Source organism: Poromitra crassiceps (assembly GCF_964638095.1).
Source record: "Poromitra crassiceps genome assembly, chromosome: 20".
NCBI classification, from domain to species: Eukaryota; Metazoa; Chordata; class Actinopteri; order Beryciformes; family Melamphaidae; genus Poromitra; species Poromitra crassiceps.
This window is the reverse complement of record NC_139637.1, coordinates 2,897,740-2,919,841: the sequence shown is the minus strand read 5'-3', so window position 1 is coordinate 2,919,841 and position 22,102 is coordinate 2,897,740. Positions and strand designations below refer to the sequence as shown.

General features: G+C 46.4%; 1 protein-coding gene across 1 annotated transcript in view; it reads right to left on the bottom strand.

Annotated features, from left to right (window-relative positions):
* itga5 (integrin, alpha 5 (fibronectin receptor, alpha polypeptide)) overlaps positions 1–21,841 on the bottom strand; it is a gene marked incomplete at its 5' end in the record, with an annotated part of 60,621 nt that extends 38,780 nt beyond the window's left edge. The window contains 2 exons of the mRNA XM_083656473.1: positions 1,057–1,187; positions 21,627–21,841. Coding sequence (XP_083512599.1) covers positions 1,057–1,187; positions 21,627–21,841 — 346 coding nt within the window. The remainder of the gene's footprint in view (positions 1–1,056; positions 1,188–21,626) is intronic.
* Positions 21,842–22,102: the final 261 nt, after the last annotated feature.

Sequence of the window (22,102 nt, the reverse complement as noted above, 5' to 3'; positions counted from 1 at the left end):
GGTTGTCTATTAATTGTTCCCAGATTTTGCGTGTCGTCGTCTCATAGCAGCACCAGTAGCGGAGCGTACACCGGGGCAGAGGGTGCGCGCGCCCACTCGTCAGGGGGGCCCCATCAAATTTTTTTTTTTTTTTTTTTTTTTTTTTGGAGGCCAGGCCAGGCCACCGGGCACGGCTGGCAACCTGTGTTTTTCTTGTTCTTCTTCAGAACAAGCTTGTCTGTAAAGTGGCTTCACTGTAGGCTTTCTTGGACATAATATTACTTGGCTCAATGAGTGACAAATTGTGTTTTCGGATATAGGGGCTATCCGCTATTTTACAGTTGTGACTTAAAATTACTTTATTTAACAAAGTCAGTGGTGTGAGTGTGAGAGGAATTCAATCAATAGACAATAACATTGGTGTGTTTAAAATGAGACATTCCACTAAATATGGCTAAAACAGATTCAAACATGCAAAAAAGGCAAATTTTTCTTCGCGGCCTGGCCTGGCCTTCAAATTTTATTTTTATTTTTATGGGGCCCCCCTAAGAGCTTCGCCCCCCTCTGGGCTGATAGGGTCGTTCCACCCCTGAGCAGCACATATGAGCGAGGAATAAAGCGCAACTCATAGTAATCGGATCCTGCCTCATGTGTACATTTATAATAATCCATCAGGTCACAATACCTTCATACAGAGCTAGTCAGTGCAGTCACATCACGTGCTATGAGATGTATCAGAAAAACACATTTCCTACTTTCATATGAGTGCCAGCAAAAGTCAGATGATGAAGTTGGAAAGTTGGAGAACATTTTGCTCCCCGAATTATGTTGCAATGAGAACATTTAATCTTCTCAAAATGGCACAGCCGCCAGAATAACCATTATGACTAACTTTTGTTTAGATTAAGTTGATTGAATTAGCTCGTTGAGCTGTAGGATGTTTCCTGGTTGTTTATTGTTTGAATTCCAGGTTTGATGAAAATAGCATGTGAATGCAAACCTGTTTAGCAGCTGACTCGGGAAGTCCCCGTCGATGTGGCACCCAGGTCCCTCCCACCAGCCAATGAGGAGGCTTACCTTCGTTATCAAACTCAATGTTGTGACACTCTGATTGGCCGAGGCTCCATGGGCAGTAGAAGACGGACCCTCCCTCTGTGATGTTCTGCTGGCTGGTGTTGGCCTTGGGCGCCCCGATCAATACACTCACACTAGGGAGAGAGAGAGAGAGAGGGAGAGAGAGAGATAGAGAGAGAGAGAGAGAGAGGGAGAGAGAGAGGGAGAGAGAGAGAGAGAGAGAGAGAGAGAGAGAGAGAGAGAGAGAGAGAGAGAGAGAGAGAAAGTTTCTGTCAATCAAATGTTCCACATCTACCAAACCACAAGATTCTTATAAACCTGCATTTCTTTATCTCGCCAATGCTAAGGTTGGTAAAATTAGCTGTTGGTCTGGCATCAATTAAGACGTGCATGCCAGACCTCCCACCCGACAGCTTTTAACACAATTGCAGTGCAACACATTTTTTACTGCTTAGCACGCTGGATTCTGACTTTGTAACGCAACATTTTAACTACAGGTCTCAGCAGCGGGTTGCATAATAACGCTATGCTACCAAGTGGAAATGGTTGCTAGTAATGACAAGTGATGTTCATGGACACCATGCTGTACCTGTGTGCAGTAGGGATGTCACGATACTAGAATTTCTACTTCGATACCGAAAATATCGATACTCGATACCATTTTAGATACCACGTGAAGCCGGGGAGATGACGACACATCAAGAGGCATAAAAATAAAGTTAGACAGATGGACAGAAGCACACATCTGCATAATCTAGGCCTGATCAAACTTTGAACTTAGACAGCAGATTAGCCCTGCTCTAGCCATCAGAACACGTTTAGCTTGTTGAAGCTACACATATCCAACGATAGAGACACTGCATGAAATAGGCCACGCCCATCACGGGGGAAAAGCTCCGTTCACTTCCACACACCAGCGTCATTTTCCTTGAATTAAACATAGCTAAAAGCTGTTGTGTGGTGGGGCTGCGCAGACAACAAATTAATGTAAAAAATCACCAGTTAAAGTTTTTTTGTACTCCCGAGCAAAACAAGGAAGCCATTGAGAATTGGCGAGAAGAAAAATGTGGATGTTGCTGTCAATGAAGTAAGTTGGAGTGTTCATCTTCCGTATATACGATCTTTGTGTGCAACACCCGGGCCATGCACGCGACATAGGAGAACGCCAGGATTGGACGGGAGTTTGTGTTTTCCTCCGTTTTGGGCGTGGTTTCTGAATGATGACGCGCTCCGCAGTGTCTCTATTGGGGGGGGGATCAGTGATTTTCATTCAAATAAAGCACTGATGGTATCAAAACTGTTGCAAATGAGTATTGTATCCATTTCAAATCTTTAGTATTGATACTATCGATACCTGCTGCTGCAAATGAGTATTGTATCCGATTCAAATTTTCACTATTGCTACTTTTCGATACTATATCGATACTTTTGACAACCCTAGTGTGCAGCCCGACACACAAACACTCGCACACATGCACACGCACACATGCATCGCTGTTGGGCAAATTGAAACAGAAAAGAAGAAAGAAAGCAGACGGTCTAAGTGGAGTCACACTCTAGTTGGCACAGCTGTGGCGCACACTTAAACATCCGTGTCCTTGGAGCTTTATAAGACTACGGGGACAGCATAAAGCAACCACTTCAACAGACATGACCGACGACAAGCGAGGCTACAGGTGCCTGGAGAGGACAAGTCTAAAGAGCAGATAGGACCGAGACAGACGTGAAGTCTCAGAAGTTCAGAGGCGGAGGAGAACAAGAGCAGACAGCATGATGATAGGTCGGTGATGGGTGGATGGAGGAAAGAGACTTGTTGGGCAGCATGGTAAGGTTGGAAAGATTTCTTCCCCAGTAGATAATGTGTCTGAGGTGGACGCTCCAGCAGCCATTACCTCATAGTGTGGACCCACTTATCACAGACATGGTTGTTGTAGGCAAAGGCACTGATGTGGGTGGAGGAGGCCTGGGAGCACTGAGTGTAGACAGGGTGGGGGTGGTGGTGGGGTGGGGGGGGGGGCGGGGTGGGTCTAAACAGGAAGTGCCCACCCTTTCCTGCTCCAGATCTTCCAATAGTGCGTGAACGTTTACATGTTGGCTAAACTTAGCATCCTGCCCCCAAGGCTAACTTATCTACTCACTGGGTCCAGAGGAGAGGAGAGGAGAGGAGAGGAGGGGAGGAGAGGAGAGAGGAGAGGAGAGGAGAGGAGAGAGGAGAAGAGAGAGGAGAGGAGAGGAGAGGAGAGGAGAGAGGAGAGGAGGGGAGGAGAGGAGAGAGGAGAGAGGAGAGGAGGGGAGGAGAGGAGAGGAGAGAGGAGAGGAGAGAGGAGAGGAGAGGAGAGAGGAGAGGAGAGGAGAGAGGAGAGGAGAGAGGAGGGGAGAGGAGAGGAGAGGAGGGGAGGGGAGAGGAGAGGAGAGGGGAGAGGAGAGGAGAGGAGGGGAGGGGAGGAGAGGAGAGGAGAGGAGAGGAGAGAGGAGAGGAGAGAGGAGATGAGAGGAGAGGAGAGGAGAGGAGGGGAGAGGAGGGGAGGAGAGGAGAGGAGGGGAGGAGGGGAGAGGAGAGAGGAGAGGAGGGGAGGAGAGGAGAGAGGAGAGGAGGGGAGGAGAGGAGAGAGGAGAGGAGGGGAGGAGAGGAGAGAGGAGAGAGGAGAGGAGGGGAGGAGAGGAGAGAGGAGAGAGGAGAGGAGAGGAGGAGAGAGGAGAGGAGGGGAGGGGAGGAGAGAGGAGAGGAGAGGAGAGAGGAGAGGAGAGGAGAGGAGAGGAGAGGAGAGGAGAGAGGAGAGGAGAGGAGGAGAGGAGAGAGGAGAGGAGAGGAGAGGAGAGGAGAGGAGAGGAGAGGAGAGGAGAGGAGAGGAGAGGAGAGGAGAGGAGAGGAGAGGCGGCAGACAGTTGAGCAGTGCAATATTCCATGACCTTAAAATAAGAGTGACTAATACCATCAAACCTATCTTGCAATTGTGATGACAAAATATCACAGAAATATTTGGAAGGGAATTTTAAAATAATAATAATAATCTGACATTAGTGATTTACTGGGCCAGGATTGTGGTCTTTGTACAATATAAGCCAAAAACTGTGGGAGGAGATGTAGGGAAAAGCTCGTAAAGCAGAAGTTATGAGTTTAATATCACACTTATTACCCGTGGTGGTCTCGCTACCTCCGAAGAGATATGGGACAACAAACCCGATTCATAACGTAGAAACCCTGCGTTGGTTTTGGACGAGACAAGAAAGAAACGCATCCTTCCGACTTGGAGAGTTTTTCCAATCATCGTGTGTCCAGACGTTGGGAATATCCCCGAAGAGCAGCCGAGCCCAGCTGTAGAATAATGTAAATCCCAGAGAAGCTTCCTGGTCACGGATTCTCACGACGATGAGACAGCTGAGGAGGATCTCCCCCCTCTGTCTCTCTCTCTCCCCCCTCCTCCTCCACACTCTCGCTCGCTCGCACACAAATATGTGAGAGTCGTCCGGTAAACATTTTAACACTTCAACATACTAGACCACACTCTTGTGTTAATGTGTTCTGGACAAGCTCAGCACCATACTGCCAGGGTCGCAGGACTGTCAGTCAACCTGCCAACCTTCTGAATCGTACAAACATATAGAGAGGCAAAGTGGAACGTCACTTCCTGCTTCAGCACTGTACCAGAGATTTTCTCCCACCATTTATTTTCCCATAGACATTTTGTAAAATGCTTATAAAAATAGTTTCACTTGTTCAAACCAAACGGTTCAGATATATTTAGAAACAGGAGAGACCGCATAACATTTCATTAGGACTAAAGCGTAAAGAAATGCAAGTTTAAATAAAATATTTTTTCAATGTTGTTGTTGTTTTTTTTGGTCAGAGTGAAATATTCTATTGTCTCTCCCGATTCTAAATATATCTGAACCGTTTGGTTTGACCAAGTCAAACTATTTTTATAAGCATTTAACGAAATGTCTATAGGAAAATAAATAGCAGAAGAAAATCTCTGGTACAAGGATTCAAGGATTCAAGGATTCAAGATTTATTAAGTGTCCCAAAAGGGCAAATTGGATTGCAGGAAGCGTAGTACGAAGTACATACATAAAAACAAATAAGACAAAAAGAACATTGTAAAAGCAGTCTAGAGCAGCAGTTTAAAGTGCAACACAATAGTTAAAGTGCAAATGACACAATAGTTAAAGTGCAAATGACAACAGTAGCAACGATCTAAAGTGCACAGTAGAGATATAAAGTGCATAGTAGCAAAGTGCAGTTCACTCACAGCAGCACATTTATATCACAAGAAAGAGCTACAATGTATCATTGTATTAAAGCACAAGAGAAAAAAAAAGAGAAAAAACCTCAGTCCAGACCAAAGGGCAGACAAAGTATATAATACAGATATACTGTATTGTACCCCTAAGAATAAATAAAGATAAAAGAATAAAAGAATAAAAGGATAAAATAAATAAATAACAGCAACGGCAGATGGGGAGACATTACATTTGTACCCCAGCAGCGTTCAACGCTCTGATAGAGACAGGCACAAAGGAATTTCTGTACCTGTTCTTTTTAACTATGGGGGCACGAAGGCGGTACAGTGCTGAAGCAGGAAGTAGGCGGTCACTTTGCCTCTCTATACTTACCAAGAAACTGCAAGAGATAAACTAAACAAGAAACAAACAAACAACTACCTGTGTGTCTTTCTGGAAAAGTCGTGAAGCACAGAGTTTTATCTGGTGCTTCTACGGCGGAAAACAAACAGAAGTGTTCTGAGGAGACACACACACACACACACACACACACACACACACACACACACACACACACACACACACACACACACACACACACACACACACCAAATACAACTGGAGCATGCAGACTAGACACTGAATAAATTGGAAGCCAGAGTGACTCCTCTTATTGAATCACATGTGAACACAGTCCAGAGTGACTCCTCTTATTGAATGACATGTGAACACAGTCCAGAGTGACTCCTCTTATTGAATCACATGTGAACACAGTCCAGAGTGACTCCTCTTATTGAATCACATGTGAACACAGTCCAGAGTGACTCCTCTTATTGAATCACATGTGAACACAGTCCAGAGTGACTCCTCTTATTGAATGACATGTGAACACAGTCCAGAGTGACTCCTCTTATTGAATCACATGTGAACACAGTCCAGAGTGACTCCTCTTATTGAATCACATGTGAACACAGTCCAGAGTGACTCCTCTTATTGAATCACATGTGAACACAGTCCAGAGTGACTCCTCTTATTGAATGACATGTGAACACAGTCCAGAGTGACTCCTCTTATTGAATCACATGTGAACACAGTCCAGAGTGACTCCTCTTATTGAATCACATGTGAACACAGTCCAGAGTGACTCCTCTTATTGAATCACATGTGAACACAGTCCAGAGTGACTCCTCTTATTGAATCACATGTGAACACAGTCCAGAGTGACTCCTCTTATTGAATCACATGTGAACACAGTCCAGAGTGACTCCTCTTATTGAATCACATGTGAACACAGTCCAGAGTGACTCCTCTTATTGAATGACATGTGAACACAGTCCAGAGTGACTCCTCTTATTGAATCACATGTGAACACAGTCCAGAGTGACTCCTCTTATTGAATCACATGTGAACACAGTCCAGAGTGACTCCTCTTATTGAATCACATGTGAACACAGTCCAGAGTGACTCCTCTTATTGAATCACATGTGAACACAGTCCAGAGTGACTCCTCTTATTGAATCACATGTGAACACAGTCCAGAGTGACTCCTCTTATTGAATCACATGTGAACACAGTCCAGAGTGACTCCTCTTATTGAATGACATGTGAACACAGTCCAGAGTGACTCCTCTTATTGAATCACATGTGAACACAGTCCAGAGTGACTCCTCTTATTGAATCACATGTGAACACAGTCCAGAGTGACTCCTCTTATTGAATCACATGTGAACACAGTCCAGAGTGACTCCTCTTATTGAATCACATGTGAACACAGTCCAGAGTGACTCCTCTTATTGAATCACATGTGAACACAGTCCAGCATTGTTGGCTTATGGCAGCTTTTCAAAGGAACAAATCCAGGAAACAACACAACAAGCGGATCGTGCTTTAATCAGCCAGTTGGCAGCTGAATTGAATTTTCACTACCTCGCACACGCACACACACACACACATAATACACACTCACACACACACAGATGTGTGCGTGCACACACACACACACACACACGCACACACACACACAGATGTGTGCGTGCACACACACACACACACCCACCCACACACACGCGCACACACACCCACACAGATGTGTACGTACACACACACACACACACACACACACACACACACACACACACACACACACACACACACACACACACACACACACTTTGTTACAATTACAATTTGATAGTGATCTGACTGAAAGTACTGTAAATATGGAGGAATTAGCATCTAATGGGTCTTAATCTGGTGAGGATCACCTCCCCCCCCCTCCCCTTCCCCCCCTCCCTCCCCTTCACCCCCCCTCCCCTCCTCTGCGAGCTCCGTCCACAAAGGCGGAGCTGTGGTCTCATTAGCATAATGAAGGCCTAACTGCAGTTGGCTAAATGCCGCATTAAGAATTCCTTTGTATAGAAGTACAGGGGGGGGCGGAGTCTGTGAGCGGGGCGCTTTGATGGCTATGCAAATGTCTGTGAGTGGTGGAGGCAGACGGACATACTGGTGGGCGTGTCTTTCAGACTGAATGACTGACTCTGAGGTGACTCGAGACAAAAGACGGGTCATCAGTTGGAGTCAATGCACGAGGCCGAACACCATCAAAGCTTTGATAGTCTGGAGTCGAGTCTTGACTTGGACTTGAGTACTGATGACGGCACAAAAGCAGAAGCTGAACTCCGCCAGTTCGGCCAGCCAGTGTCCAGTCGAATCTGACTCTGACTCGAGTCAGAGTGTTGGGCCATGTTCAGACTAGGAGGCCAAATCTGATTTGTGAACTTTAGTGACCTATTAATGATTCTATCCAGATTGGTTTTATGAGTCTGGACGCTCCAAGTCTGATTTGTGTCACTTGTCCCAAACCACATATGGAGGTCTGGACACACAGATCCGACTTGAACACTTGCCCAAATCAGATTTGTGGCAGTGCGGACACACTCCCAAATCAGATTTGGGAAACCAAGCAGCAAATCGGATTTGCCTGTAATGTGAACATGGCCTTGGACTCCTTTTCAGGACTTGTGACTCGACTTGGACTTGAGTACTGATGAATGGGACTCAGACTTGGAATTGAGCATTCGTGCATTCACAGACTCGGAAGTGAAGGGCTTGTTAATTGATAAAGATTTTTTCCCCCCGGTTTTTGTAATAGGCCTTAATAATTTGCCATGAGATATTGAGCTATATTAATACCTCGACATGATTCAATTTCATGAAAGGGCATGCATGTGTGTGTTCCACCTAGCCTACATGTGGATTCACGCTCACGTTCAGTAACTCCAGACTCGGACTCGGGTAACGGTGACTCGTCTCTGACTCTCCTTCTGTGACTGGGACTTGAACACTGGGTGACTCTAGACTTGACTTGGACTCGAGATAAATATAGTGACTTGACTACAACACTTGGGGGGGGGTCACAACAGGCAAACGGGAATGTTTTGGAACAATAATCATTCCTTGCACATTTTTGTCCGAAAAATGGACTCAAAACAGATTTGGTAAGAACGAGACATGAGCAATTTACTTGTGAGAGAGGGTGTGCGGGCGGAAGAGAAACGTTAGCGGCCAGGCTTCACCATGTCTCTCCCATCATCAACCCCACCACAGCCCAGTCAGCTGCCATACACACACCCGCCACTAACGAGCCTCCCGCCCCCCCACCACTCAACTGACAATTCAGCATTAATTAAGCTGCTGTGATTTGGGGGCTGCTCGTCAGGAATGCGTAAACACCAGCCGCGCTGTAACCGAGCACCGGGGTGTTGTTGCTCATTTGAAGCGTTCGCGATCAGACGGCGTTCTAACGGGATATTTCACCACGCCATAATTGCCGAGCTACTTTATGTGGGGTTGGTTGTGAGCAGGGGCGGTTCTAGGCCGTTTTTGGGTGGGCTTTAGCCCACCCAAAAATAGTCTCAGCCCACCCAAAAAAATAGAGGCAAAAAAACTTTTTTTTTTTTTTTTTTTTTTTTTTTTTTTAATCCCTCTCCAAATCCATGGTGGTCATTAGTAGCAGTTTCTGACTACACTCAATGCGCTGTGTGCATGTTTCCCCCCCCCCCTCTATGTTCTTAGGGTGGGCTGAGACAAAAATTTAGGGGGGTTCAGCCCACCCGAAAAGTTTCTAGAACCGCGGCTGCGCAGGCGCTCCCTCCTCCATCTATCTGCCTAATCCCACATCACTTCACACAGGTCACACACACAGTACAGCAGCGAAGTGGTCCTCCACAGTCCACACAATCGTTCTCCCCACTCATGATCAATGAAACTGAGGTGAGCATTGAGCAGTCAGAGTCGTTAGTAGTTACTTAATTAGCGCATATTGATATGCAAATTAGCAAGTAACGTTGTCGTAGGCTAAACAAAAGAACTTGTCGCTGTGCCTGCCAGACAAACAGGTGGACTGGAGGAAGGTAGGGCTTTACACAGCCTGTCTGATGTGATGATGACGATAGCTTAACATGCGTGCATGGCATCACTTATGTCTTGCTGTGATGTTAGTTCAGTATCTCAATAAAAGTTCTTACAGGCTTGTTATTTCCCTCTAAGGCAGGGATGTCAGAGATACGGCCCGCGGGCCGGATCCGGCCCACGGGCAGGTTTCATCCGGCCCGCGAGATGTTTTGGAATATTAAAAAAAATATATATATATATTATTATTATTATTAAATTCGCACCCCATTATCATGAACTACGTGTGGCTAATAAGCAAGCTAAGAGTTCATTCATAAGTTAATTAACCTGCACTACAAGGAAGTATGTCAGTAGGTCATCAGGTGTAAACAAAGCCGCCATGATGCCACGCTGGAATTGAATCGCGCATTCAGCTACCTACCAAAAAACAAAAGAATCAACAAGATCAGGCGCGGACTGCATAATCGGGCACGTCGGGCAAATGCCCGGTGGCCTGGCCTGGCCTGGCCTGCAAAAAAAAAAAAAAATTGTGCCCGCAGTCAGGCCACTCACTGAACAGCAGGCCAGGCCCTACTGGTTTACTAGTGGTTTTATTACTTTATTCAGGATTAAAGTGGGTGCATCTCATTGTAAAATTGGACTTGGCCCAAATTGGGCTTCAAACGGCCCAAATTGGGCTTCAAACGGCCCAAATCGGGCTTCAAACGGCCCAAATCTGGCTTTAAATGACCCAAATTGGGCTTCAAACGGCCCACATCTGGCTTCAAACGGCCCAAATTGAGCTTTAAACGGCCCAAATTTTTCTGACGCCGGCCCGCACGTCGGCCCGTATCGGCCTGGCCTGCTTGGTATCTAATGCCCGGCCTGAATTATGATCCCAGTCCGCCCCTGAACAAGATGCTGTCGAAAAAGAGAAAGGTTGACACGGAATGCAGGCAGTTTCAAGAGAAATGGAAAGAGCAGTATTTCTTTTGTGAAGTAAATGGGTAAATGAGTCGAATTGATTTTAGTAAAAAAAAAATCCGGCCCCCATGAGGTCTCAGTTGAACAAATCCGGCCCTCTACCTAATATGAGTCTGACACCCCTGCTCTAAGGGAGTGCAAGGCAGATATTTAAACAGCCTTGTTTGTGTACAGTACCAGTGGCATGGGAGTAATAAAAAGGGATTAAGGACCAGGACCCCTGGTGGTCAGTAAGATGGGCTGGTTGAGCCAATGTTAAAATGATCTTTATTTATTATTTATTTTTGCTTTAAAACTATTTTTTAATTTTCTGCTTAAAGTTCATGAAAAAAGTGGCATTCTTGTTTTTTCACACAATAATTTCATAATACCATTTGTAATGCCACCGTTGTAGTGCTGTTGTTCAAAATTAAAGTACATTTTCTCAGATTTATTGGTGTCTTTCTAGTCACACAATTTAATAGTCAGTGTTTCCCATACACTGATCTATTTGTGGTGGTACACCCTACATAGATTTTGACCCCCACAAATACTGCCACATATTACTTTCAACTAGTTGACTGCAAACTCCTGCTTTAGTGCTTACAGTATATTATTATCTTGTCGGAATATTATTCCAGCCAATAAGTTAGGAAGTTCCCTTTTGATTTAATTTTACTTTTGTTTTGCCTACAAAGCAAAATGTTACTTTACTTGAAACTCCCCTGAAGTGATTTTGGTATTATTTATGCAAGCATAATTCTACCATATAGTAACCTGTATGCAGAATATATATAGTATATATAGGGAAACAATTATTTTTTCATTGCTGTAAAACCACAGAACGGTAAAGAAGATATTGATGTGTGTAGTTCTTCATAGATCTAGTCTCTTCATTTTGATCTCAAAGTGCGCCAGTTTGATCAGTTTGATCCATTTTTACTTGAAACTGTACAAAATTTTCTTCCGGGGGGGCATGCCCCCGGACCCCCCTAGGGGTTCAGTGGTCCATGACCTTTGGGTGGGCTGAGCCCACCCAAAGCTCTGATGCTAAAACCGCCCCTGGTTGTGAGGCAGAGTGCTGGAAGAACTTTGCTGATGTGACACGATGAGGAGGTGCAGAAGGAGGTTGTCAAATTCCTGTTCTGCCCCCTCCCCTCCCCGCCAAACCCAAACACAGTTTTCCCCCCATTCCACATTAAATTCTCTTCCTAAACCAGCTGCAAAGCTTATGTCACTAGAACACCATTATAATTGATTTAAGCCAGGAGGAGGAGGGGGAAAAAACACATGCAGCTTTGACTGAGCGGAGCGAAAGAAAAATCATAATCACATTTGTTAAGCCTGCCAGTGGCGGAGCTGCAGTCAGCACCTGTAGTCATAAAGCAGCAGCACACTATGGCACCGACACCCACGGGCCTCCCGGGCCGGGTGAGACCCGAGGAAAGAACCCAGCCGTGGCCGAGGAACAGATGTACTGCGAGAGCGACCCATGGAGGTCAGTTGACACTCGACTATCAGCACATTCTTCAACAGAGTGGAGTGGTTCCAAATCAGTGAAGGAATTCAGATGCGGCGACCCGAGCTGAACCGAGGAGCGCTCTTGACCGTGCGCTCTCTCCTCTCACTGCTGCAGTGGAGCGACGAGGCGCAGCACAGACCAAAATACATAAACAAGCAACCTACCATCATCTCTCACTACCTGATCCACCTCACTCACCACCTCACTACCATCTCACTACCTCCACCTCACTACCACCTCACTAGCTCCACCTCACTACCATCTCACTACCTCCACCTCACTACCATCTCACTACCTCCACCTCACTACCACCTCACTACCTCCACCTCACTACCTCCACCTCACTACCTCCACCTCACTACCTCCACCTCACTACCATCTCACTAGCTCCACCTCACTACCATCTCACTACCTCCACCTCACTACCACCTCACCACCATCTCACTACCTCCACCTCACTACATCTCACTACCTCCACCTCACTACCATCTCACTACCTCGACCTCACTACCTCCACCTCACTACCATCTCACTACCTCCACCTCACTACATGTCACTACCTCCACCTCACTACATCTCACTACCTCCACCTCACTACCACCTCACTACCTCCACCTCACCACCATCTCACTACCTCCACCTCACTACATCTCACTACCTCCACCTCACTCACCATCTCACTATACCTCCACCTCACTCAACACCTCACTACCATCTCACCAGCTCCCACTCTGAGGACCCACTCCAACACACCCAGGTGAACAACCTCCTCACCTGGATCCATGGGAAGAACAAGGACGAGGTGGAGAGAGTCAGTGGACAAATATGAGTAACGACCACGAGCCTCTGATGTGAAAGTACGAGAGCAACGTTGGCTTTTGGAAGCAGCATACGCATTCAGTTAAGGAGGATGAATGATGGAGAAGCAAGAAGAAGTAGTGTGTGACTGATGACTTCTTCAGGACCACATGGAGCTAGAAGAAGAGTCTAGCATCCTCTCAAAGCCAAGGCCAGACAGAAGCTGTTTCAGTCTTTACGACTGCCATACGGACGATCGTCTGTCTACACAGCGCTCGAGTGAACACACTCAAACAGACACACGCACACACACGCGCGCACACACACGCGCACACACACACACACACACACACACACACACACACACACACACACACACACGCAAACACACACACATACACACACACACACGTGTTCTCAGTGCTCCTGTCCAGGAGCTGGAGGATGATGAGAGTAGCAGTGTCTGCTGGGATGCTGTGTGCTGAACACTACACAGAGTCTACTGTGCTGTGCTGCTGAAGACACGTCTTTCTAACAGTCAGATGGTAATAAGTCACTCACAAGTTCAATCTAAGACTAAAGACCAGAGAATGAATAAAATAATATTTATTACAATAGCGAATGATGGATGCATTACAGAAAGTATGATTAGAATTAGGTGTTGTTAATAGTCTTTGGCGCTTAGACACCACAGAGAGATATTGAGATAGAGCTGCATCAGCCATGAGCAGCAGCCAGATAGATCCCCCTGTAGAGTCTAGATACTGGTGATGGTGATGCCTCTCCTTCTGAGACTGATGAGACTCTTCAGACTGATGAATCAGATGACTCTGATGGGTCTGTGAAGACTGGGTGGAGAAGGGGAGGCGGAGGGTTTGCGAGACTGACAGCGCAGGTATGAGCAGGCTGAATGAGTACACAGCCATGTGATTGGCTTAGAATGGAGGTGTGTGGGTGGGGGTGAGAGGTGATGTGACGCTGTGCTATTGGTTATATGAGACCAAGGAGGCAAACAGCTGATTATTCAATAGAAGCCTGGAAGTTGACAGGCTTATTTTGAGCGTGCGAGCAGATTTGAAGGGGTGGAGAAATGAACTGAGGAAGTGTAACATGCAGATTACAGTCTTCCTGACTGAACCTCCGTTAGAACTTCATCTCTAACAAAAGACCAATAGGATAATGTCCAAAGATGCAAATGGCAATGCAATTATTTATAGACTTTGACATATGCTAGGATGAACTTGAAGAGGAGAAGTTCAGACACAAAGTCACACCGGGCATCTGGGTGTCGAGGTCAAACCACTCGCCTAACCACCACGGAGACCCGGGTTCAATTCGTGCCAGCGCTACTTCCTGCTTGGTCAGAAGTTCCTTCAGACACAATTGGACGTGTCTGCGGGTGGGAAGCTGGTGGGATCTGAGTCCTCCTCTCTCTCATCCTTCAGATAAACAGGCCCACCACCAGGAGAACATCTCACCATCATCATCACAAAAGAATGTCCTCACTCTCCTCACGCATGTCGGTGTTTGCCAGCAGGTGGCCCGTAAATAACAAGTCCCGACCCGGCCGCCCAGGTGACCCAACTGCTACAAACAAAACACTCTGCTCTCGATTGTCACAGAGGAAAAGTATGCAGAGATCCAAAGGCGACGTCAGATGTTACAGTCTTCACGCTGCTCTACACCTGGAGTTATTCTACTCACGCTGATGATAATTACATCAACATGTTGACACAAGGCTCCCACACCTTCTCATTTCCCACCGCTCAACAACTTCTTCCCTCCATGTAAAGAGACATGGTTTAGGGTTAGGTTAAGTTTGTTTGATATGGACATCACAGAGCACTGGAGATGTTACATACATGTATATGCACAGTAACCAGTGTTAAGTGTTTATAGCGGAACACAAATTTTCAACACCTGTCCACAGGAGACTTTTACATTAAAATACACCCCTAAATGAAACATGATCAAATATAAAATACCACAAGAGCAAAGCTATACATACAAATATTCAAGGATGTACATACAATACAGTACGCACAATGTACCCACAATGCAGACATAATACACAGAGTACCACCAGAGTTCTACACCGGTATTACGTGTGACAACACAGTTGTTTCTCTTTTAACCGTGACTTAATACCACTGTTAAAAACATTAAAACCGTGTTGTGTTTTCAGCTCAGTAGACTGCTCCATAGTTTTGCTCCTTTAACAGAAAAAACTGATTGTCCAAACAAGGTTTTTACACATCGGGACACGACAGTCTCCGTTTGTAGAAGCCAGTGTGTGAATTCTACTGGTCTTCTGGTGTCTGACAACATCATCATTCAAAGAGGAAGGGCGTGGCCATGCAGTGCAAGACATCTTCATCTTGGTTTCCTCTGCTGCAAATGTGTGAAAACCTGTGGTCAGTGTTTCCCCCTAGAAGCATTCGGCAGCAGAGACCCCCGCTGCTGAAATATGCCCCCCCACACTGCTGAATTACACTGTTAAAACAAATACCATGGGGATATTATAGGAATACTGGAATACTGTAGATCAGTGGTTCTCAAATGGGGGTCCGTGGCACTTTGCCAGGGGGTCCGCAAAAAGTTTTCAGGAAAATAAAAACACAATAAAGACATTTTTTGTTGTTGCAAAAGCTTCATAGTTCAACGAAAATATTTTATGCTTTAAATCTAAAATGGTTCATGGATTACATTCTAATCTAACAAAACCTATCAATTTAAAAGTCAAGGACGTTACCGTGGAAATAATTAAGCTTAGCCCAAAATCACAAATCACAGAATGAGGGGGGCTGGTCCCCGGTATATTTTCTATCTTGTAAGTAAGGGCTCCTTGGCTGAAAAACATTTGAGAACCTCTGCTGTAGACCCCTATTGCCAAATACAATTGTATTGACTGTATCACGGACGGCGCTACAGATCCATTTCCACCAAAACAACCAGATTCAAAAACTGTTTTTTCCCCACTGCCATCAGGTTTCTGAACTCCACTCACCTCTGAAATCTCACTGTATACCTCTCCAGCAATGTATATGTTGAATGTTTTGTATTTATGGTCCCATATGTCTGTCTATGTACTGTAATGTCTCATGCTGACACAATATTCATGTGCTACAATTGCTGTACCGAAAGCAAATTCTGTCGACTTTGTTGTGCAGTCCTTAATAAATGAATCTGAATCTGAATCTCCTACTAGACAGCACAGGACTAGGCAGGGCGCGCATTGCAAGCAAAACATGTTGTGTGCACACACACACACACACACAAAAATAAAAAATTAATAAAAACCGCACACGTGCTCCTCGCCGCGCGTGCCTCTCACCCCGCTGCTCTGCTACATCTCCAGGGGAAACGCCGCTGTTTCACCCAAACCACCACCCGTGTCGTACTCATGTCGCTGTACAGAAATAGCTTCACAAGTGGCCAGGGAGTAATTTGAAACACCCAGCTACTTAGAGAGGGGGAGAAAAATCAACATGACGCGAGGTCTCTCTGATACCAAATTGTAGCCTATATATTATATATCCCCCTGTTCCCCCCCCCCCTGTAACTCACAGACCCACGGACCGCAAAAGCTTCACGAGGAGAGTTAAACTCCTGCTGGTTCACACCTCTCCACAATGCTCCCGTCAGGGGGTCCAGTCCCTTCACACCTCTGAGTGGAGAGAGAGGCGGCTGTATAAAATGTATATAGGGGGGTAGGGGGGTGTGGGGGTGTGTCCCACAATCAGCTCTCTCATCACCACTCCAACTCACAGCAGCTGTTAGAGCACTTTGTCTATACAACACACACACATGCATGCACAAGCACGCACACACACACACACACACACGCACACACACACATGTGCACATGCGCGCACACACACACACACACGCACACACACACAAAATAAAGGCCAGAGTTTGGAATCTCGAATTTCTCATTTGCATCATGAATCCGAGAACTGAGGCTGACGACTTTCAGCCACTCGAAACATCTCGGGCTTCACAAACGGACAGTCAGATAGTGGCGTCATCGGCTTCTCCGGCCTCATAAAGGACGTCCTTTATCAAGTTACCAACGCACTGCGTCACTTTGTTTGACCCCGGGGTTAAAACAAACCAGGCCCGTCGGCGCTCACAGATTACCATCTCGAGTGTGAGTCAGTTCGGCCGTGACCGATAGCAGCAGCGAGCGACTTCCATCATTGCAATTGGCAAAGTAGACACACGGTGTGCTGCTGCTGCTGTAACATTCACAACCAACCAACCAACCACCATGCAGCAGACCACCATCGCCAGCAGCAGACGTAAAAGCAAACGTCACCATCTGACATCTTTTTCCACTGAAACACACACAGGCTCATTATTCCCAACAGACCAGGAAAAAAGCTGGACTGGAACTTGATGGTGAAGACAGACTGCTGTGTAGCTGGTGTCACCAGGCTAAGTAGATCCCAATTGACCTTCATAACAATGGACTCTAATGTTACTAACCTATCATACAATCATAGGCAGTGTTCGGGGGTAACTCATTACAAAAGTAACATATTAAATGTAATATATGACTTTTAGCAGTAACTCAGTAATATAACTTATTACTTATAGGATTTCAGTCATATTATACCAGTTACTTTGTCAACTAACTCAAGTTACAAATTGAGTTATTAAAAAAAAAAATCAAAGCACATATTTAAATAAAGATAGAATAATCTCCTAATCAAACTGTTGTCAAACGTTTTTATGCAAATAACCGCTATAGATGACAATAACAAAGGAAAAGAATAACATTTAGAATTTTGGACGGTTTAACACTGACTTCAAGGCAATTTTTCGGGATGGTTCCGGGGCGGCGATGTCATTTGCTGCTGCTGTTGTTTTGGTAAAAGTAACGCAAAAGTAGTGTAATAAGTAACGAGTTACTCTACACAGACAGTAATATTGTAAAGTAACGTATTACTTTCAAATGAAAGTAACTAGCAATAGTATATTACATTTTGAAAGTAACTTGCCCAACACTGATCATAGGGTACACGCTGTACAAAACACCATCAGATTCTATTTTATTGCCTTTGTATTTTTAGCTTGCAGCTTTTCAAAAGGCTAATAAATAAAAGAGAGAAATGAGTGAAGCTTCTCCAATGGAAAACAGTAAACAATTCCCACTGTGAGACAAAGGGCCCCATTGTGCACAAACCATGGCCATGGGTAGTCTGGTGATTGCTGAGAAGAACCTGGATGAAGAACAGCTTGGCAGCCCAAATATACAAGCTCCCACTCTGCAACCCAAACACACGCACCCATGTGATTTAGCAACGCGTCCGCACGACAGGACGGCGAGGAAAACAATAAGAGAAATCAAACTGATCGCATGTGAGGGGAAGGGAAGGTGGTGTAGACACAGAGAAAACATGTCTGTCTTTAGTGGCCGAAAGAGACCCCCGCTCCAACGTCAATATTAGCTCAACAGTAACCCTGTTAGAGAGGGTAAACTCCAGGAGACTGACCAACATGCACTGGATGACCTCGGCATGCCGCGCTCGGCTCGTCACGGCCGACGAGCTCCCGCACGCACGCACGTCGCCAACAAACACCCGAGTGGAAACGCACGCTGCCGACCAACCGGGAGACGTTATTATTATCTCCGTCATCAGCTGCAGAGAGGCCTCCATATTGAACGAGCAGAGTGCACGAGGATGACGTGTCGTTGCAACGCTCAAATAATCCAGTGGGTGGCTGAGATTTAAGTGCAACTACTTCAAGGTGTTCTTCAGAAGGTGTTCCCTCAAAGTCCAGCTAGCGTAAACCGTTTTCTCGGTTGTCGTCGTCGTCGTTGTGGTCATAATCTCCACTGTCTTGATTTGTGGGACACCACCACCACCACCAGCAGATGTTTGATCATTCCAGACCCCCCAAGCCATGTCTGTTATTATCTCCAGCCCTTGACTGTTGACCCTGACTATCTCATCGTGATCCACTCCCCGATCCCTGCCTGGCACCAGGGAAAGTCCACGAGTGAGGAGGAGTGAGTTACGCTTGTTTGCTTATCAGGTGTTTGAGGAGAGAGTCAACACTCCGAAGTGGACCAGGCTGGTGTCTGGAGACTGGACTGACATTGATAGACTCTAAGGTCTGTCCATTAACTCGTATGAACACATCTGACAAACGCAGTCACACACAGTTCACAGACTCTCTCCTCAGGCGTTCTTCCACGGTGGGCTGCCAGTGTCAGAACTTAATTCTATTACGCGACTGGGCCCGGGGGGGCCACGACAGACACCCCATACATGAACTCGTGTGTCAACGTATATAGGGAGAAAGTACGCCTTTGTGTCTGTGGGCCTGAGAGGCACATGTGTGTGGATAGATCTGGTCTCCTCATCGACATGTGCTCTCCTTCTCCTCTCTTCCAGCAGCACCACACACAGCAGCTCAGCCAGCCGGCAACGAACAGAAGTTGTGTTGTGTTTAATAATATGTGCAGAAGGTCAGAGAAGAGCCGTGCTTTGTAACATCTCGCACCAGCAGCATCGTCTTGGGACGTGAAGAAACTCCCCGGCCGTGCACCCCGGAGCTGACCTCATCCCCACTCCCCCGCTCCCCCGAGTCTCCACAGAGTGGGCGATAATGATGTGACGGCAAAACACCAGAGATAACAGAGACCCATTTCATGTCTCTGCACCCCCCCCCCCATACTGACATGGTCTCCCCCATACTGGCATGGTCTGAAGTGTTAAGCAAGTCCAAAGAAACGGAGAAGAAGGGAGGGATGCATGTGGTTTGCTGATAGAGAAGATGATTTAAATCCACTCTCTGATAACATTGTTTGGTTTGACATCTGACTTCTGAACACATATCATCCACGCCGGGGGAAATGACAGGGAACTAGCTTGTAGGATGAAGGACGGACGCTGCACTTTCAAAATGATCCCTGCCTCGACATCATTATACAAACCATTGTCTCATCATCCTCTCCTCCCTCCATAACCGTGGCTTCTCTCTCATCTGTAAAAAGTTGGGGATGAAGTCATCAGTTAGATGACGTATACTCTGTCTCACACAATAACGAGACAGACTGGGGAGAGATGACGGGGAGGGAGGCTAGACAGCGAGGGGAGGGGGGAGGACGGGGGGATTAAAAGCCCCTCAGAATGACATCAGCATAGGAGGAGGAGAGGAGGGGGGATGCTAGAGGAGAGGAGAGGGCATGCCTGCTCTGACTCAGTGTCTGTGACTTAAATCAGATCCCCTGCTTGTCGGTCGGGGGGGAAGAGGAGGAGGGGGATCAGCCCCGTGTCGGCGTCCCGGGAAGTGGGGAGGGAGAGGGGGGGAAACAGGGGAAACCGGAGCTGCTGCTGGCGGCCCACTCGGCACAAAGCCCTTCCCCAAAAGCCCGGTCCCGACTCCACCGGGCACGCTGCCTGGCTGGACTGTGGGTCGTCAATGAGTGTGTGTGTACGTCTGCTAGTGCTCAGCAGACACACACACACACACTCAGGACACACACACACACTCAGGACACACACACACACTCAGGACACACACACACACTCAGGAAGTCTGGGGCGAAAGAAACCCAGCCTGGCATAACCTTTAGTAAAAATGATTATTACGATGACAGAACCAGGTCCAAAGCAGACCCGAAATGTGCTGTGCTGCTGACACTGAGACAGACTGACAGTCACAGAATCGACATGTCCTCGTCTCTTCTGCAGCCCCTTTCGATACAGCGTATATTGTTGTTATTAATATGTTATTGTTATATTCTCCTCAGACTACTGGGTGGTGGTTGTGTTTGATGTGATGACATGAGCTGAAGTCTCTGAACAGGAGGACTGATGGGGCTCTCTCTCTCTGAGCAGCATGGCAGCCTGCTGAGGCAGACACAGCATGTTCACAGCCCCACTGAGCCAAGCAGCATCACAGTCAGCTGGAGCACTTCAGACCAATAAGACGGGAGTGCCAAAAGGTGGCAGTTAACCGACTTTGTTGGGCATTTAAAGGCTAACGGGTCAGAATTAAATTAGATTATGTGTGGGGGGGGGGGGGGCAATGAGATTAGAATTTGAGGCAGATTATTTGATCCTTGTTCGCCTTTGTTTGAGCTGATTGGTTTTTGATAATGGAACTGGCAATACTCTCTTCTATTGGTATTTCCAGGGCTTTTTTCTATGAGTATTTCGCAGGGCGTGAACCACGAGTTTGACACACGCCTTTTTTTTTATATATAAATAAATGCACTCACATTCGATTAAAATCAATTCCATTGCAAACTGAGGGCGTGTGCGCGTTGCGCCGTGCGTAAAGATCTCCAAACGAGATCAAACAAGAGAACTTGGTGCGGTGTCAGGGCGCAAACGCAAATGAATGAAAATTGCTCCTATCATGGAAACAACACCCTGTAACATTTAGCGAGGGGCTGTTAAAGTTCTAAAAGGTTGGCAAAAATCACTGATACAATAAAATGGAAACGTTGAGTGTCTGTGTGTGTAGCAAGAAGAGCCCCCAGATAAAAAATTATACACAAATGTTTCAGATTATGCTCTGGAATTCGTAATGGGCTGCCTTGAGGAGCCTGGCTGGTGAAATATCCCGACTGCTACTTTATATAATTCCCCCTTGTTGTTTTGCAACAACAACTAGCAAAATAGCTGTTTCGATCAATAAAAAAAAAGAAACTCACCTAGCCGAATCTGCCAAGTAAAAGTCCACCGCGTATCCGAAGTAGCTCCCGTTAGGTCCGCTGTATACAGCTGGGTTCTCCACGTCCAAGTTGAACGCCTTGCAGACAGGCTGAGAGAGGCAGAGGAAAACCCAGGCGCTACAAAGGAGAGTGCGCCAGGCAAGAGGGGCTGCTCCTCCCGGGGTCTTCTTTGCGCGAAGTCGTTCCAACCCCATGTTTTTTAAAGAATAAATTAATCCACTAAAAGTTTGTTTTTGGAATGGCGAGACTGTCCCCCAACTTTAGCGCGTTCCAAAATCCTCAGAGCCGCCTGCGAAACAGTGGTTGGATTATGGCTTATCTAAACTGCATCCCTGTAACTCTAACTGCTGCTGGGCAATATCTGATAAAATGCTCCGTCAGCTCCTCTGTGCGTCCTCTCTCTCTCTCGCTCTGGCTCTCCCTCTCTCTCCCTCCCTCTGCTTTTCACTACGCCT